Genomic DNA, 20,254 nt, shown 5'->3' with positions numbered 1-20,254 from the left:
CCCCACTGGGAATCGAACCGTGACCTCCTGGTTCACAGGTTGATGCTCAACCACTGAGCCACGCCCACTAGGCTGTAGTTGAGTCTTGACTGCTGTTGGCATGTTTTTTGGTGGGATTCACCCACAGGCTGGCTGATTGTGAGGATCCACCCCCTGACCACAGTGTATGTACTGCTGTGCAGGCCCTGGCCCTGGAAGTGGAATTCACCCCAGAAAGATCTGATTCCTTTCAAGATCTCCCTTTGGGTGTGCTGCTTGTGGAGCTTATTGGGTCATGCTGTGACATTGTGTGCAGCCTGCCACCAGGGTGTGTTAGTTCTGGGGCCTCTTGGGAGGTCCTCCAGTGCACATTAATGTCATGAGGTGCCTGTGACTGGCCCTCGGCTGTCTGGAAGTAAAAAGTGATCCACAGCCAAAGCTGGTTTGGCTCAGTGGATAGAGCGTCGGCCTGCGGACTGAAGGGTCCCGGGTTTGATTCCGGTCAAGGGCATGTACCTTGGTTGCGGGCACATCCCCAGTGGGAGGTGTGCAGGAGGCAGCTGATCGATGTTTCTCTCTCATCGATGTTTCTAACTCTCTGTCCCTCTTCCTTCCTCTCTGTAAAAAAATCAATAAAATATATTAAAAAAAAAAAAAAAGTGATCCACAGTTTGTGGCTGCGTCTCCTTGTCCTGGGTGTGTGTAGGAGGTTCCAAGCTGCCTTTCACCAGCATTGGGCCTGGGGTAAGTCAGCAAAAGGCCCAAGGCACCAGAGATTTGTCTCTGCCTACTGTCTGCCTGTTAGACTCAGTCACTGAAAGAGTCTCTGGTGGTAAATGAGTTGTGTGAGGTAGGTTCTCATTGAGTCAGCAGGTAGGAACAAGTGGTATTTACCAGATTGATACAGATTTGAACTCTAATCTGGGTCTGAGGCCACTCAGCAGAAGTCTCTGTGCACTAAGGCCAGTCACCACCGCCATGTACTTGCAGACTTTTGTGGTGGGCTGTCATCTCAGGGATTCGTTAGGGTGGGACCAGTGACTGTATTATGGCCAATTGATGTGGTAGAGTTCGTCAGGCCAAAACAGACCAAGATTTCACTGTGCGTAGGGAGGACTGTGCATTGGAGGACTCTGCTATTTTTCTCTGGGCATGCAAGAGAAAAATAGCCCCTCCCTCAGAGCCATGTGAGTCAGTGATTTATTGTTTCCAGTGGATTATCTTATTTAATTTTCACAATGATTTTGGGAGGTAGGAACTATTGTTATCTCACTTTTACAGATGAAATAACTGCTGAGGTCACGTGTCAACTGGGAGCTGGGCCCGGGCTGTCTGACTCCTAGATCTGTGCCATGATATGCTGCTTGTGTAGCTTGTAGTACTATGTAACTTAAGGGCTAAAAGAGTAACTTTGGTCTAGAAACTGGCAGGTCACATCACTTCTTTAAACTTGAGTTTCTGCAACTGTAGAATGAATGCTTTTAATAGTAAATGGGATACTTTATTTAAAATATAATGTATGCTTAACAAATGGTTATTAATAATCACAGTAGTTATAATAATGACTACTTTTGTTTTTGGGATTTATAACAGCTCCATATATCTGTGGCCCAAGGTTTTCAAGCATTTTTTATGAAGCACAGAACATAAAGTGGCTAGTGTTTTTGTTTTAAGTTACAGTACTTACTAGCTTTTGATTATATGTCAAAGTATTACTATGAATTAGTAAGTGAAAGAGATATTTTGATTTCAGCAAGAGACAGAAGTTATACAAAATCACTTCTTTCTTTGTGCTTCATAATTGCTTGTATGTGTGTGCATGAGAGAGTGAGTGTGTGTAAGTTTGTGCTCTTGCCTGAGCCAGAGAAAAGATTTTTTCAGGACTTGTGCAGTGGGGCTGGAGGGTGTTTCATGTGAGATGCTGTTGTGAACAGAGAAAACCATAGGGTCCATTTTTTTTGGAGGGGTTAGGCCAGTACTCCTAGGAAAGTTTGTGATAAATTGGAAGAATTGTGGTTTGATTCCAGGGATTAGAAGTTAAAATAATGGCAAAGACCAGGTTTAGTGAAAATGAGGGAGTGGGAAACTGAAAGGCTAGGAGAATCGAGGCAGAGAGGAAGGTATTTGTGTTAAGATTTCAGAATTTGTAAGGAGTGATGGAGTTAAAGGCTAGAGAACTGGAGGTATGAGAAAGGTTTGTAGATTGTGTAAAACTTGCCAGGGTTTGGGCAAAAAGGTGAAGGGCATGACCTAGGAAATTGCTATATCCATAAGGAAATGAGCTGGGGGAGAGAGGACTCCATTGATTAGGGATGAGAACAGGAAAGAGACTAACTGGGGACCATGGGTGGGGCTGCTTTAGCATATTCTAGAAAATAGTACCTCTTAGTACATTTTAAAAGATGGACATTATTCTTTAAAAGTCATTAGAGAAGAATATATATTAAGAAAATCGAACTTTTGTGAACTTTCTGGTCATGTCCATTTTGTTCTTGGCTAGGAACAAAAACTCAACTATTTACTTTATAATGATTTTTGATGACTAATTTATGTTAGTATGGAATTGACTAGGAATTTATATACATGTTCTGTACTATTAATATTGGTACAGTGCTTTCTGTAGCGTTTTCATTTTGAGAGGTTATTAGATTCAAAATTTTCTGGAGCAGAATGTTTTTTCAGAGGAAATTTTGCTTTTTGGGGAAATAATTTATAAAGGTTAATTTGGAAAATACTGAAATTGAATATGTATAGCTCTTATAATTGTGAGCTTTTTGCATTTACATTGACATTCTTTTGTATAGGAGTTAAAGTTCCTCGTAATTTTCGCTTGTTGGAAGAACTTGAAGAAGGACAAAAAGGAGTAGGCGATGGTACGGTTAGCTGGGGCCTTGAAGATGATGAAGATATGACACTTACAAGGTGGACAGGCATGATTATTGGGCCACCAAGGGTCAGTGCTATAAATTACATATTTTTATTGATATTTATATCCACTTTACAATAAGCATTTTATTTTACAATATATTTAAATAATTATGATAAATTCTAACTGAAACAATTATTCCCTTTTTATTTTGTATGCATTTACTGATGCTACCATTGTGCACAATATGATACTTGATTTTCTGGAGGATTGGGGGGAAAAGATTGATATAGTCATTACCAGCAAAGTGTTTGCAGTTTAGTAGAGAAGAAAAAATAAATGTAAATGACAGACTCTAAATATGGCAGAGAAAGATCACTATGGGACTTTAGAATATGTTTCTTCTAGCTGGAATAATTGAGGAAGGCTGAACAGTGGAGGAAGTTGCCTTTGGAATGAGCCTTAAAGAACTGACTAGTAGGATTTCAGAAGGTGGTGATGGGGATGGAGAACATTCCAGATAGAGAGGAGAAAAGGTGAGGAAATGGAGGGGTTATTTGGGAAGAGCAAACAGTGTGTTTTGACATAATATATTACTAACTCACTATGTGTAACCAATAATTTCTAAATTGGTTTCTTTAGAGAGCACATTGCTATTTGCTTTGTGATATTTGACTTGCCATGTAAATGCTATAGGTCTCAGATTCTTCATTTATAAAATATATTGAAAAGTCTATGATTCTTGAATATTTTCTTGTGATGTTGGGAACAGGCCCATTGTTTTTTATTCTTAGGTCTTTCTGAAGTTTGTGAATTTTTCTTTTTACTCAAAATATTTTCAGATTGGGAATTTTTTTTCTACTCTGCATTTCTTACTCAAAGGTCCCATTTATTGCACTCCCTGCAATGAGTCTTTGAAATATGTATTGTATAATATTTTGACTTGCTGGAAAAAAACACAAATTTAAAGGTGTTTTTTTTTCTCACTCTGTTTTTGTATACTGTTTGCTACCTTGTTAACTGAACATTTCACATATTTTCCTGTTGGGTAGAGTTTAAATTTCCTGTTGATTATTATAAAAGAAAAATGGATCAGGTAATTAGCAATGTTAAATTTAAAGAATTAATTAATGTTTTATATTTTCTGGTATTCTTTTGCAAAATTTATATACACTACTACACTAACAAATGCCCCCCACCCCCATGCTCTGATTTTTTTCCATAAGACTTTTTTTTTTTTTAAATATATTTTATTGATTTTTTACAGAGAGGAAGGAAGAGGGATAGAGAGTTAGAAACATCGATGAGAGAGAAACATCGATCAGCTGCCTCCTGCACACCCCCTACTGGGGATGTGCCCGCAGCCAAGTTACATGCCCTTGACCGGAATCGAACCTGGGACCCTTCAGTCCACAGGCTGACGCTCTATCCACTGAGCCAAACCGGTTTTGGCCCATAAGACTTTTGAAGAAGGAAATATAATACTGGTGATTAGAATTTTTTATGTGTTTTATAACTTGCTATTTATAATGAAAACTTTGATTTTCACTGCCTGTGAACATTATTACATGGTCTGTCTGGTAAAAAAAAAAAAAGTGCTTATAACTTACAAGCAATCCTAATGAATAGTTTGAGATGGTCTGAACTTGATGGAGTATAAATTTCAAAAATTTTTTTGTCTGTTTATCCTCACCTGAGGATATTTTTCCATTGATTTCTAGAGAGAGTGGAAGGGGGGAGGGGAGAGAGACCGGGAGAGGGTAACATTGATGTGAGAGAAACACATTGATTGGTTGCCTCCCACATGCACCCCCACCAGGGCTGGGGATCGAGCCTACAGCTGAGGTATGTGCCCTTGACTGGAATTGAACCCGGGACTCGTCAGTCTGTGGGCTGACACTCTAGCCACTGAGCCACTACCTCCAGTGAACTTTAAACTTGAAGAATGTTTTGGAGGTTATGTATAAGTTCCTCAGCAATTTTTGTGGGCCGTTTCAAAGCATAGTTCGCAAATGTGGAGGAACAGCTCCTGCCTGATCTCTTGTGGCCGCCAGCAGGACTCTCCAAGTTGGTGTCATAGGACTGCAGGAAACTCCCATGTCTAAGGTGTGCCCAGTGTGGGGAGGGAGGGCAAACACTTTTCTAGCTTGTAGGGGGGGGGGGGTAGAGCCTGCTCAGCAAGCGGGGGACACATAGACCAATGCTGCTGACTGCCAGGCCAGGCCTCTCTTCCAGTGAGTCCTCTGCTTTCAATTAGTCGTTGAGCACCCTCTCACTCTTTGGTGCCAGGACGAGGGTGGAGGGGAGGACCTTGCAATGGTACAGTACTCCTCCTAAGCCAGACTATTCAGCACACAATGATTTTCTGCCTTGCATCCTCTTTCAAGTTATCTCCCTCACTGAGGCACATGGGACTGGGTAAAGGTGAGTGGTCACAGCACTCATTTGCCATTTAATAAAACCTGCTGAGATTGGTGTCTCAGTTTTCTGTTTAGAAGATGCCATATTTAGAGCAATTTTGTCCGTAGCTTTAGCTATCTACATTCAGCCAGGGTAATAGGAAAATTCTTACCTCAACATACTGTAACTTGGTTAGCTGTTTTTCTGTTTGTTAGTTTTCTGCTATTGCTTAAGATTACTGTTTTTTTTTTTTTTTTTTTTTTTTTTTTTTTTTTTGTGTGTGTGTGTGTGTGTGTTACTCCAGTATCTGGATTTATATGATTAGCAACTTTATTTTTCCATATATTTGTGTGTCATTTTTCCGAAGCAATATTTTTTAGCATTAGAGGTTTAGTTACTTTTCCTTACATGTATGTTTCTTTATATGTAAATGGAGGTACTATATCCACCTTTAGAAATTTTGAGAATTAAATGAATTAATAATTAGACAATAGGAGAGTATCTTGACTATAGTACATTCTTTTAAAAATATTTTTATTGATTTCAGAGAGGGAGAGGGAGAGAGAAACATCAATGAGGAGAGAGAATCATTGATTGATTGGCTGCCTCCTGCACATCCCCCCCCCCCCCCCCCCCCCCCGCAATGGGGATCGAGCCAGCAACCTGGGCATGTGCCCTGACCGGGAATCGAACCATGACCTTCTGGATCATAGATGGATGCTCAGTCACTGAGCCACACCGGCTGGGCATTCTTAATAATTATTAGTTCTTTTTATTACTCTCTTCTATTTCATTTCATTCTTTTGTTAGATAATAGAAAGATTTGGTTGTTAATTTAAAATAAATTAATTGAAAAGAAAAATTAGCCCAAGGTATCAAAAATTAGTATGATGTTTACTCTGAGCACTGAATTAGATTAATAGTTTTTTTATTTTAGAAAAATTTGAGGTGTAATGTACATATAGTGAAATACATACCATTACTTTTGACAAATGTACCTTGTTACCCACATGCTTATCGAGATAGAGAACAATTCTATTACCCCAGAAAGTTCTCTTGTCCTTTCCCATCCTCATCCCCACCCTGCTTTGTGCGCCCTAGAGTAGTTTTGACTGTTGTAGAACTTGGTATAAGTGAAATCATGCAGTGTGTTCACTTACCAATTTGCTTCTTTTGACTCGGCATAATGTCTCAGAGAGTCATCTGTGTTGTTCCATGTAGTAGTAGTGTTTCTCTTTATTACTGAGTACTATTTTACTTTATTGATATGCCATAGTATGTTTATCAGTTCTCCTGTTCATGGGTATTTGGATTTTATCTACTTTCTGGCTATTACAAATAAAACTACTATGAACATTCTTTTTCACATCTTTTTGTAAACATATGTTTGTCTTCATTTCTCTTGGTTAAAATGCCCAGGTATGGAATTGCTAACTCATAGGGTAGTTGTATGCTTATCTTTATAAGAAAATGCCAACTTGTTTACAAAATGGTTGTATGATTTTCGACACCCAGTAGTTTGAGAGTTCTGGTTGTTTCCACATACCTTGAGCATCTTTAACATTATGAATTTGGGGGTGTGTCTATTATTATTATCATTATTTTAAAAATGCAAGTTTTTAGAGAGGCTGATGTGCATCCAGATTGGAGAAACACAGACTAGATGATTTCCTTCAGATCTGTCTGGTGTTAGTCCTTTGTATACATATCAAAAGTGCTGGTCATATTATTAATATATTTACCATTAAATTGCGATGAGTTTTATACAGCTGTTTCTTTTGTAAAATATTGAAATATTTAACATATATAAGAACGTTGCATCCATTTTAAACTACAGTAGCTTGACCTCCTCTTGGGAGTAACTTTTACCTACGGGAAAGGAAGTTTTGGTAAGTGAAATCTGTAGACGGATGGTTAGCTACTCCCCTCTCCCCCAGGTTTATTGTAGAAACCAACAGGCATTACATTTGTCTCTTTCACTTATTTTTCACTTTTATATTTTAATTGTATACCAATAAGTTAACCAAGTGAACAAGTCATAAGGATAAAGAAGAGTTAATTATAGATATGAAATATCAGCCAGGAATAATCTAGAACCATTACGTCTGGTAGCTTTAAAATGGCTTTTTTATAGTATGGTTATGTTAAATTTCTCAATTAAGAAACTGTATTTAAAATGATGTGGAAACATAAAGTTTGCTCTAACTAATGAGGCATGAAATACTGTTTTCTCACTGTAACATGGTATAATATAGTGTTTTTCTTTTTGCTAGAAGTTACTGATTGCCCTATAAGTGGGATAACCATATAATTTATTATCCAACCAGATTCTTTTGAGAATGAAAAGAAGCACTATTAATATTAATACTGGAACAATAGGAATAAACAGAATTGTCCTGGACAAATGGGAACTTTTATATGTGCGTGACATAGTCAGGTAGTCTCTCCTCCACAATGTAAACTTTTTAGTAAAACCTGAATTTAAGTGGTTTGGTTTTTGCTTTAATTTTATTATAGGCATTGCCTGTATCACAAAAAGTGAGTTCTGATCATTTTGATATGGCAGTATAGAATTATTTTATAAAATCTCTGCTTTTTATCTACTTTTAAATATTCTACCAATTCTACCAGTTTATTCTACCAATAGGTCAAATGAATGTAGAAAGTAAATTCTTGATCACATACACAATAATATCAAGTACTTTTCTTCTTCATTAGCACTTGAATATTATTTTTATTATTTTTTTGCCTTCCAGACAAATTATGAAAACAGAATATATAGCCTGAAAGTAGAATGTGGACCTAAATACCCAGAAGCTCCTCCATCAGTTAGATTTGTAACCAAAATTAATATGAATGGAATAAATAATTCCAGTGGAATGGTAAGTTAAAGTACTCATTTTATTCTTATATGACTTATATAGTCAGGAGAAAGTAAAAAAAAAAAAAGGACCTTTGTTTAGATAAAAGTCTAAAGAAGCTTATTTTATGTTGTTTTTCTTTTATGAATCAACCCATCCTTACAACCTTCATGTACCAGCCTATATAGATGTGATAGCGACACTTCTCTTAGGGTTTTAGTTATTGCTTCAGTAGTCATATTTCATTGAATTCTTATTTGGTGAAAAGATGACCATTTTTTAAAAAAATGTTATTTTTCTTTAGGGTTAAGTTATATTTAGTGAGCTTAAAATGATGAATATTTATGAAGAGGAGGTTTTTCTTTGAGGAACCAAGTATGTTTGTATTGGAACAAATAGTCATAGTTGAAACTGTTTATTTAAAGCAAATAAACCAAAATGACACACTCTACCTGACTCACACAAGAAAGTTAGTGAAAGTAGCTGAATTTCTAATATAACAAGATTGTTAGGTTTAGACTTTAAAGTTTAGGCTCTTGAGGTGCCATGTTGAGATCACACTGATACGCAAAATGCATGTTAGGAATCATAATACTATATAATAAAGAGGTAGTATGCAAATTGACCGTCACTCCAACACACAAGATGGCCACCCCCATATGGACACAGATGGATGCCATAAGATGGCCTGCAGGGGAGGGCAGTTGGGGGCGACCAGGCCAGCAGGGGAGAGCAGTTAGGGGTGACCAGGCCTGTAGGGGAGGGCAGTTAGGGGCAATTGGGCTGGCAGGGGAGCAGTTAGGCATTGATTAGGCTGGCAGGGGAGTGGTTAGGGGGTGATCAGGCTGGCAGGCAGAAGCGGTTAGGGGCAATCAGGCAGGCAGGCGAGCGGTTGGGAGCCAGTAGTCCTGGATTGTGAGAGGGATGTCCGACTGCCCGTTTAGGCCCGATCCCAGGGATCGGGCCTAAACGGGCAGTCGGACATCCCTCAAGGGGTCCCAGATTGGAGAGGGTGCAGGCTGGGCTGAGGGACACACACACACACACACACACACACGCACACACACACACACCCCCACACACACACACCTGTGCACGAATTTCGTGCACCGGGCCTCTAGTAACACAATAATAATAAGTGAACTTCATCCACCTTAGGAAATAGAGTGTTAGCAATATTCTTAACTTCTGTGTGCTCCTCCTTATCCCATCCATATGTTCTCTTTCTCCACCAATGGTAATTAATATCTTGAAAAAAAATTTTATATTTACTTATTTTTCTTTATAGTTTTACATAATGTACTACATTATTCTTTCTCCCTATTTCCTATCTATCTATCTATCTATCTATCTATCTATCTATCATCTGAAATCATGAATTTATATCTGAACCTCTAATTCTATTCCAAAACTACAGGGTTTATTACAGATTTCATTTTTTCCATATTTGTAATTCCCTCCTCCAACAGTGAGAAACCTGGCTTTCATTATCCTCAATACAGGGTGGGGCAAAAGTAGGTTTATAGTTGTGAGTATGTGAAACACAGAGTTTATTCTCATATTATTTATTAATTACTAGAGGCCTGGTGCATGAAATTTTTGCACAGGTAGGGTTCCTAGGCCTGGCTGGCAATCAGGGCCGATCTGTGGGGTGACCAGTGGGGTGATCGGGAGGGCCCCCACTCACACTTGCCTTGGTTGGCCTGGGGCCTGCGGGTTGAGGGCAACTCCTGCATTGAGCATCTGCCCCCTGGTGGTCAGTGCGTGTCATAGCAACTGGTCGTTTCACCGGTTCCTCTGCTTGGCCGATTTGCATATTAGGGTTTTATTATATAGGATAGGATAGGATTGTATTATTTTCAGTTGTAAGCCTACTTTTTTTTGTGTGTGTCCAGTTCCATTTTATTATTTTTTATTGTTATTATTTTTATTGTCTAAAGTTTTACATATGTCTCCTTTTTCCTCAATTGACTCCCCCTCCCCCCCAGCCATTCTCATCCGGGCAAGCCCCCACCGCCCCAGTGTCTGTGTCTATTGGTTATGCTAATATGCATGCATACAAGTTCTTTGGTTGCTCTCTAACCCCCCGCCCCTACCATTTGTCTCTAGATTGATCTATTCTTGTTCATCAAATTGTGTTGATCATTATGTGAGTGAGATCATGTGATATTTATCTTGTAAACCTACTTTTGCCATACCTTTATATTTACTTAAATTTGCTCAGTGCTCCCTGTATGTAACCACACTTTTGGCAACAGGTTTAGCCCTGGGTGCACAGCTAGCTCTTCATCCTCCACCCCCAGCCTAGTATGCAGGTCCACTGGTGGGTATTATATAGGCTCATACCCCTCTGCTAGGAGCACTGGCCAAAAACCTGACCCTGACAGAGGAACAAGGTACAAAGGTCATTAGAAATCCCAGCTCTGGACCTGCCAAATCACTCCCAGACCTCCTTATCTGGTATGTGCCAACTCAAAGGTGGGCCCTGAGAGTCAATCTTTGTAATTTACCAGGAGCATTTAGTCCATTTACATTTATTGTAGAATAATTATTGATGTGTTCAAGTTTAAAATAATTGATTTTATTTTGGGAATTTTATTTTCCCATGTGTTTCTTTTTATCTTGCCTACTTTTGAACTGGTTCTTTTCAACCTTTTTCATTCTGTTATTACAGTGGTTATTCTAGAAATTACATTGTGAATACTTAATACTTTTATGTTAAGTTAGTATTAAGAGATGTGATGGAAGCAGGATTAAGAAACATTTTGAATTTACAGAAGGATATTGTTTAGGGAACTGCTTTTATGACATAGCATTGCCTTTATGAGGGTGATATCTATCTTTTCTTAAAAAATATATTTTTATTGATTTCAGAGAGGAAAGGAGAGGGAGAGAGAGATAGAAACATCAATGATGAGAGAATCGTTGATTGGCTGCCTCCTGCACACCCCCCACTGGGGATCGAGCTGCAACTTGGGCATGTGCCCTGAGCGGGAATCAAACCCCTACCTGATTCCTAGGTCAATGCTCAATCACTGAGCCACGTTGGCCGGGCGAGGGTGATTTCTTTAATTAACTTTCTCTGCCAGGCCCTAGCCGATTTGGCTCAGTGGATAGAGTACTGGCCTGCGGACCAAAGGGTTCTAGGTTTAATTCCCGGGTCAAGTCTTGTACCTTGGTTGCAGACTCCTCCCCGGCCCGGGCCCTGGTGGGGGAGTGTGAGGGAGTGTGCAGGAGGCAACCAATTGATGTGTTTCTCTCACATTGCTGTTTCTGTCTTTCCCTCTCTCTTCCACTCTCCCTAAAAATCAGTGGAAAAATATTCCCAGGTGAGGAATAACAACAACAACAATAACAATTTCTCTGCCAGGAGTAGCTTTTCTTCTCAACTGCTGGTTTGTTTTCATATTACAGACTCTGTAAATTAATTAATGGTTAATTTTGCAATATTGTGGGAACTAGTAAATTCAGGATTCAGTTTCAAACTGACCTTAAATAATCTCTACCGATCTTTTTAATGACCTTTATCTTATCTAAAAGAGACTTTTATATACCTTTTGACATTTTTACTTCCTCCCTATTTGTTTTTCCTCAACCTGTCTTATCAAGTCCTGTCAGTCTTTGTTGAAAATGTAACTTGAGTCAGGTCTTATATTTCTATTTACATTGCCAGCAAATGAATATTGTCTAATATCTCTTGTCTGGACCCTTCAGCGACCTCTCTGATTCTATTTATTTACCCCTTCCAATCTTTACAAAGCAAGCTGCCAAAGGGATTTTTCTAAAACACCGATTGTGTCACATCACTGTTGTTCTTAGAATTCTTTAATGGCTTCAGCCACAATGTGCATGCTTCTTGCCATGGCTCATCAGCTCACAGAGTACACACAGCTCTGCACACCTTTCCTTTGGCACTAGGGGGGGCTTTGCACTTTTTGTTCTTCCCCTCTGGACATCTCCTTCACTCTGGCTAATCCTTACGGATTCTAAATGTAAATGTCACTTTCTTAGAGAAATCTTCTTTCATGATTTCCCAATCTTAATCAGATATCTTATTACTCTGTTATGGTCACATTATTATTATTTTCCTTTGTAGCAGTTACTATAAATTTTTTGTCACTTTTATTTTAATTTTTGATTTTTTTTAAAATAACTATTTCTAACATACAGACCAGTTTTAGAGAATGATAAGATCAACATCCTCCACCTATCTTTGTCAGATCTTAACATTTTTGTCTTATTTGTAACATCTTTTTTAAAGACTGCGTTATAAATACTTAACTCTGCAGTTTCGCCTTTCCGTCATCTCTTAGAGGTAGTCTTATTTTGAATTTGCTGTGATAATTTGTGTGCATGATTGTTGTGCTTTTACTATGTCTGTGTGTATGTGTTCCTCTATATTGTGTGATTTTGTGTGGAATCATGTCAGTGATTTTTTTAGATTCATCCATGGTGGGTCATGTATATTAGATTGTTTCTTTTTATTGTTTAATATTCCATTTTTTACTTGCTGGGCATTTAGGTTTTTTTCAGTTAGCTTTGAAAAAATTGTACAAGTGTCTTAGTACTTTAAGGCAGTATAGTACTTCTTTGGAACTAGTACTTACTTATTGATTCTAATGTTGTAGAGAAAAACTTTTGTAAAATATAATAAAATTGAATTACTAGAAAAGTGAAATAAAAAAGACAAAATACAAGCTCTGATTTAAAAAAAATAAAATAAAATTGCTCTTTCAAATTGCTGTAGAACTCTCTAAACACCTACTCTCAGTCCCTATGTTTATCTTGTCATGGACTAGTAAAAATCAGTTCAAGGCCTGGCACTGTTCCATGGAACATACTTTGAGGAGCACTTTTCCAGTGCATATACTTAGAAGTAGAATGTCTCCTGAGGTGTGGGGCTTTTCTTCAGCTTGATTGAATATTGCCAAGTTGCTTTCCACAGAGCTATGTCCATGTCTGTCCCACTCGACCCTGTGAATGTACATTCCCACCAATACTTCATAATGGGGATTTGAAAACAGCAAAATAAATATTGATTTTAATTATTGGAATGTAGGTGTGTGTATAGAATGTTGAGGTAGGGTGAAAATATTGGGCATGAGTTTTTCTCTTGATTGATATCTAAGAACTTAAATTACTTTATAACTAGTAAATAGTAGGGAATTTCACATTGACCATTAATAATTGTGCCAGGCGAATTTCATATATTTTGAGGTTATTTATGTACCAGATGAATTATGGGTGTTGCTTTAGTCATTTGGGTTTAAATTTACTTAACACAACTAGTCAGAATTATTTCTTATGGGTGGTCGGCATTGCAAAGCATAAATTACAGTGCTTTATGCTGTGAGGTCTCAAGTTTTGGAGGCTATTGTATATTATAGACTGATAAGATGCAGATTTGTTCTGACATGATATTTATTTTCCCATGCCCTTTTCTCCCTCCTCCCTTTTCATTAATTTTTGTCCCCAAATTGTTATGTATTCTGTTGGTATTTTACAGGATTTGCAATCACTTATGTTTATTTAACTATCTTTTAACTTTACAGCTGGAAGTGTTTGCTTCTGCTTTGGAAAGAACTTGGTATTGTCTCAATTTATTTTATAAACTTGTTAACTGATGAAGTCTATTTATATAGTCTAATGGAGTTGCTACTCTTAAAGCATTAGAGGAAGCATTTTAAATATATCTTAACATTGTTTCATTTACTTGTCAGAAATTATAAAAATTATTTTTCTTTTCTATTTTTTTTTATAAATACATTTCTATTGATTTTTAGGGGGAGAGAGATAGAATTATCGATGAGAGAGGAACATCATTGATCAGCTTCCTCTTGCATGGCATCTACTGGGATTGAGCCTGAAACCCAGGCATGTGCCCTTACTGGGAATCGAACCGGAAGCCTCTTGGTTCCTGGGTCAACGCTCAACTGCTGAGCCACACCGTCTAGGCTCTTTTCTATTTTTAAAGAGTTTTGTTGTTATATGATTCACATGCCATACAATTCAGTCATTGAAAGTATAATTTAATGTATTTTAGTGTCCACATGGTTGTGGACCTATTACCAAAATCCAATTTTAGAACATTTGTGTCATTCTCAAAACAAATCCTTTTCCCATTAGTTGTCACTTTCCACCTCTCTTCCTTCACACTAAACAACCACTAAATTACTTTCTTTGTAGATTTGCCTATTCTGAGCTTTGTGTATAAATGGAATTATAAAATACACTGTCTTTTGTGACTAACTTCTTTCACTTAACACAGTGGTCAGCAAACTCATTAGTTAACAGAGCCAAATATCAACAGTACAACAATTGAAATTTCTTTTGAGAGCCGAAAACCGACTTCTGCGCATGGGCCACGAAGTTTCAATCGCACTGTACGTGTGTGCCCGCACGTGGTATTTTGTGGAAGAGCCACACTCAAGGGGCCAAAGAGCCGCATATGGCTCGCGAGCCACAGTATGCCAACCACTGACTTAACATAATATTTTCAAGGTTCATTGATGTAGCATTTATCAGTGCTTTATTTTTTTAATTTAAATTCTTTATTGTTTACAGTATTACACGTCTCCTCTCTCCCGCATCGACCTCTCTCTGGACGCTTTTGCCCCCCAGCATATGCCCTTGCTCCCCTAGTGTCTGTGTCCATTGGTTATGTTTATCTGCATGCATACAAGTCCTTTGGTTGCTCACTTACCCCCCACTCTCACCCTCCCCTGCCTTCCCTCTGAGGTTGGACGGTCTGTTTGATTTTTCTATGTCTCTGGATCTACTTTTGTTCATCAGTTTTATGTTGTTCATTATATTTTACAAATAAGTGAGATCATGTGATATTTATCTTTCTCTGACTGGCTTACGGTATTTCGCTTAGCATAATGCTCTCCAGGTCCATCCATGCTGTTGCGAATGGTAAGAGATCTTTCTTTTTTATAGCAGCATAGTATTCCATTGTGTAGATATACCACAGGTTTTAAATCCACTCATTACTGATGGGCACATAGGCCAGTGGTCAGCTAACTGCGGCTCGTGAGCCATTTGCGGCTCTTTGGCCCCTTGAGTGTGGCTTTTCCACAAAATACCACGTGGGGGTGCGCACGTACAGTGCGATTGAAACTTTGTGGCCCATACGCAGAAGTTGGTTTTCGGCTCTCAAAAGAAATTTCAATCCTTGTACTGTTGATTTTTGGCTCTGTTGACTAATGAGTTTGCCGACCACTGACTTAGGCTGTTTCCAATCTTAGCTATTGTAAATTGTGCTGCTATGAACAGGGGTGCATATATTCTTTCTGACTGGTGTTTCTGATTTTTTGGGATATATTCCTAGAAGTGGGATTACTGGGTCAAATGGGAGTTCCATTTATAATTTTTGAGGAAACTCCATACTGTTTTCCATAGTGGCTGCACCAGTCTGCATTCCCACCAGCAGTGTATTAAGGTTCCTTTTTCTCCACATCCTCACCAGCACTTGTCCTTTGTTGATTTCTTGGTGTTAGGCATTCTAACAGCTGTGAGATGGTACCTCATTGTTGTTTTGATTTGCATCTCTTGGGTGATTAGTGACTTTGAGCATTTTTTCTTATGCCTCTGGGCCTTCTGTATGTCCACTTACAAAAAGTGCCTATTTAGAGTCCTTTGCCCATTTTTTTTTTTTGCTTTTATTTTTAAATTATTTTTTTTTATTTTTTTTAAATAAATCTTTATTCAGATTATTACAATTATTTCTCCTTTTTTCCCCCATAGCTCCCCTCCAGCCATTTCCCACCCCACCTTCTGCCCTTATCTACCCCCCACTGTCCTCATCCATAGGTGTATGATTTTTGTCCAGTCTCTTCATGAACCCCCCCATATCCCTTTCCCCCTGAGAATTATCAGTCCACTCCCCTTCTATGCCCCCGATTCTACTGTATTCACCAGATTATTCTGTTCCTCAGGTTTTTAATTCACTTGATTTTTAGGTTCACTTGTTGATAGATATGTATTTGTTGTTCACAATTTTTATCTTTCCTTTTTTCTTCTTCCTCTTCTTTAAGAATACCTTTCAGCATTTCATATAATACTGGTTTGGTGGTGATGAACTCCTTTAGCTTTTTCTTGTCTGTGAAACTCTTTATCTGCCCTTCAATTCTGAATGATAGCTTTGCTGGGTAGAGTAATCTTGGTTGTAGGTTCTTGCTATTCATCACATTGAAAATTTCTTGCCACTCCCGTCTGGCCTGCATAGTTTCTGTTGAAAAGTCAGCTGACAGTCGTATGGGTGCTCCCTTGTAGGTAACTAACTGTTTTTCTCTTGCTGCTTTTAATATTCTCTCTTTGTCTTTTGCTCTTGGCATTTTAATTATGATGTGTCTTGGTGTAGTCCTCTTTGGATTCCTTTTGTTTGGGGTTCTGTGGGCTTCCTGGACTTGTAAGTCCATTTCTTTCACCAGGTGGGGGAAGTTTTCGGTCATTATTTCTTCAAATAGGTTTTCAGTATTTTGCTATCTCTCTTCTTCTGGCACCCCCATAATTCTGATGTTGGTACGCTTGAAGTTGTCCCAGAGTCTTCTTACATTATCTTCAACTTTTTGGATTTTTTTTTTTGCTTTTTGCTTTTTCGGTTGAGTGTTTTTTGCTTCTTTGTATTTCAATTCTTTGACTTGATTTTTGTGTTCTTCTTGTCTGTTTTTGGGTCTCTGTATAATATTTTTTATTTCAGTCAGTGTATGTTTAATTTCTAGTTGGTCCTTTTTCATCTCTTCGAGGGTCTCATTATATTTATCGGCCTTTTCTAGGATATTCTTCAAAAGTCTTATAACCGTGGTTTTGAATTCTATATCCAGTCGTTTGTTTTCCTCCATTTCTTTCATTTGTGATCTGATTCTTTGACCCCGCATTTTCACTGATTCCCTGAGTTGGTAAGGTAGATATTTGTGCTAGGTTTCCAATATGGCCCAGTGGGTCTGCCTCCCCAGTTAACCTGAGGTGGACACTCTTGGTTCACACCTTTGTGGACTGTGTGTACAGCCTTGTTGTAATTAAGTCTTTATTGTTGTTGGTATCACTGGGAAGAATTGACCTCCAGGCCAGTTGGCTGTAAGGATCAGCTGTGTCTATGCTGGGAGAAGTCCGGTGCTGGAGACAGCCTTATAGGATTAGACTTGCCAAATTGCAATAGCCTCTGTGCTCAGCTTGGATGGGGTGGAGTCTCAGTCTTGGCTTCCCAACAGCCTTGCCCTTGCTAGCACGTGTGTGCCTTCAGTCCTCTGCCTTCCCGGCTCCCGATTCTCCGCCCGAGAGTCCAGACTCCCCCCACAAGAGCGTGGGTCCCCGGGGGCTCGCCTGGAACTGGGGTTCACTGCAGTCAGAACTGGGGCTCACTTCAGTCAGAACTGGGGTTTTGTGCCGTCAGGAGCCTCTCACTCCCTTCCGCTAGGGAAAGCCTGCGGCAGCCCCCGCAGCCTTTGTGCGCACTGGCGCGAGCGGACTTTCAGTCTTCCGCCTTCCCCGGCTCCCGAGTCTCCGCCCGAGAGTCCAGACTCCCCCCACAAGAGCGTGGGTCCCCGGGGGCTCGCCTGGAACTGGGGTTCACTGCAGTCAGAACTGGGGCTCACTTCAGTCAGAACTGGTGTTCAGTGCCGTCAGGAGCCTCTGACTCCCTTCTGCTAGGGAAAGCCTGTGGCAGCCCCCGCAGCCTTTGTGCGCACTGGCGCGAGCGGACTTTCAGTCTTCCGCCTTCCCCGGCTCCCGAGTCTCCGCCCGAGAGTCCAGACTCCCCCCACAAGAGCGTGGGTCTCCAGGGGCTCGCCTGGAACTGGGGTTCACTGCAGTCAGAACTGGGGCTCACTTCAGTCAGAACTGGTGTTCGGTGCCGTCAGGAGCCTCTCACTCCCTTCCGCTAGGGAAAGCCTGTGGCAGCCCCCGCAGCCTTTGTGCGCACTGGCGCGAGCGGACTTTCAGTCTTCCGCCTTCCCCGGCTCCCGAGTCTCCGCCCGAGAGTCCAGACTCCCCCCACAAGAGCGTGGGTCCCCGGGGGCTCGCCTGGAACTGGGGTTCGCTGCAGTCAGAACTGGGGTTTAATGCGGTCGGGGGCTCCCTTCCCCCTTCCGCCAGAGAAAGCCAGCCAGGCACTCCGCCGCCCTTCCTCTCTGCGCGCACAAAGACCCTTTGCCGTACCTCCAATTCTCTGTGAGCTTTTCTCCTTCCTTCTAGTTGTAGAATTTTCACTCAGTCAGCTTTCCTGCGGTTCTGGATGGTGTCCGTTCTGTCTTTTAGTTGTAGTTTTGAAATTGTTGTGCGAGGCAGCAGTTTAGGTGTTTACCTATGCCGCCATCTTGGTTTCTCCCCTAAATTATTTTATTATTTTTTTATTGTCTAAAGTTTTATATATGTCTCCTTTTTCCCCAGTTGACCCCCTCCCTCCCCAGCCATTCCCAGCCCGGGCAAGCCCCCACCGCCCCAGTGTCTGTGTCCATTGGTTATGCTAATATGCATGCATACAAGTCCTTTGGTTGCTCTCTAACCCCCCACTTCCCTACACTTTGTCTCTAGATTGATCTATTCTTGTTCATCAAATTATGTTGATCATTATATCCCACATATGAGTGAGATCATGTGATACTTATCTTTCTCTGACTGGCTTATTTTGCTTAGCATAATGTTCTCCAGTTCCATCCATGCTGTTGTTTTGATTTGCGTCTCTCGGATGATTAGTGATTTTGAGCATGTTTTCATATGTCTCTCTGCCTTCTGTATGTCCTCTTTCGAAAAGTGTCTATTTACATCCTTTGACCATTTTTTTTCATTTTATTTTATTTTATTTTATTTTTTAAATATATTTTATTGACATTTTACAGAGAGGAAGGGAGAGGGACAGAGAGCCAGAAACATCGATGAGAGAGAAACATCGATCAGCTGCCTCCTGCACACCCCCCACCGGGGATGTGCCCGCAACCAAGGTACATGCCCTTGACCGGAATCGAACCCGGGACCCTTCAGTCCGCAGGCCGACGCTCTATCCACTGAGCCAAACCGGTTTTGGCTCCTTTGACCATTTTTTGATTGGCTCGTTTATCTTCCTTTTGTTCAGTTGTATGAGTTCCCTATAAGTTTTAGAGATTAAACACTTATCGGATGTAACATTGGCAAATATATCCTCCCATGCAGTGGGCTCTCCTGTTGTTTTTTTCATTTTATTTTATCTTATTTTATTTTATTATTTTTTTTAAAATATATATTTTTAAAATATCATTTTTTAAATTGTTTTTTTTTTTTTTTTTTTTTTTTTTTTTTTTTTTTTTTTACAGAGAGGAAGGGAGAGGAACAGAGAGTTAGAAACATCGATGAGAGAGAAGCATCGATCAGCTGCCTCCTGCACACCCCCCACTGGGGATGTGCCTGCAACCAAGGTACATGCCCTTGACCGGAATCGAACCTGGGACCCTTGAGTCCGCAGGCTGACGCTCTACCCACTGAGCCACACCAGCCAGGGCTTTATTTTATTTTTTTATTAAGGTATTATATGTGTACATATCTTACCATTGCCCCCCCACCCCACTCCCATACATTCCCTCACCCCCCAGTGTTTTGCATCCGTTGGTTATTCTTATATACGTGCATATAAGTCCTTCAGTTGATCTCTTATTTCCCCCACCTCTCCCTAATCTTACCGCTGTAATTTGACAGTCTGTTTGATGCTTTACTGCCTCTGTATCTATCTTTTTGTTCATCAGTTTATAATGTTTTTCATTATCCCCAAATGAGTGAGATCATGTGGTATTTTTCTTTCATTGACTGGCTTATTTCACTTAGCATAATGTTCTCTAATTCCATCCAGGTGCCTACAAATGGTAGTAATTCCTTCTTTTTTATGGCAGCATAGTATTTCATTGTGTAGATGTACCATAGTTTTCTGATCCAGTCATCTGCTAACGGGCACTTAGGCTGTTTCCAAATCTTAGCTATTGTAAATTGTGCTGCTATGAACATAGGGGTGCATATATCCTTTCTGATTGGTGTTTCTAGTTTCTTAGGATATATTCCCAGGAGTGGGATTACTGGGTCAAATGGGAGTTCCATTTTTAGTTTTTTGAGGAAACTCCATACTGTTCTCCACAGTGGCTGCACCAGTCTGCATTCCCACCAGCAGTGCACGAGGGTTCCTTTT

At 39.9% G+C, this 20,254-nt stretch overlaps 1 protein-coding gene across 3 annotated transcripts in view; it reads left to right on the top strand.

Moving 5' to 3' along the window:
* UBE2V2 (ubiquitin conjugating enzyme E2 V2) overlaps positions 1-20,254 on the top strand; it is a 71,549-nt gene that overhangs the window by 29,711 nt on the left and 21,584 nt on the right. For all 3 annotated transcript variants that reach the window (XM_080647095.1, XM_080647097.1, XM_080647096.1), the window contains exons 2-3: positions 2,784-2,932; positions 8,002-8,127. In XM_080647095.1, the coding sequence (XP_080503221.1) occupies positions 2,784-2,932; positions 8,002-8,127 (275 nt within the window). The remainder of the gene's footprint in view (positions 1-2,783; positions 2,933-8,001; positions 8,128-20,254) is intronic.

The sequence above is a fragment of the Plecotus auritus genome (genome assembly GCF_963455305.1).
Source record: "Plecotus auritus genome assembly, chromosome: 11".
NCBI lineage: Eukaryota > Metazoa > Chordata > Mammalia > Chiroptera > Vespertilionidae > Plecotus > Plecotus auritus.
This window is presented reverse-complemented; position numbering and strand designations above follow the sequence as displayed.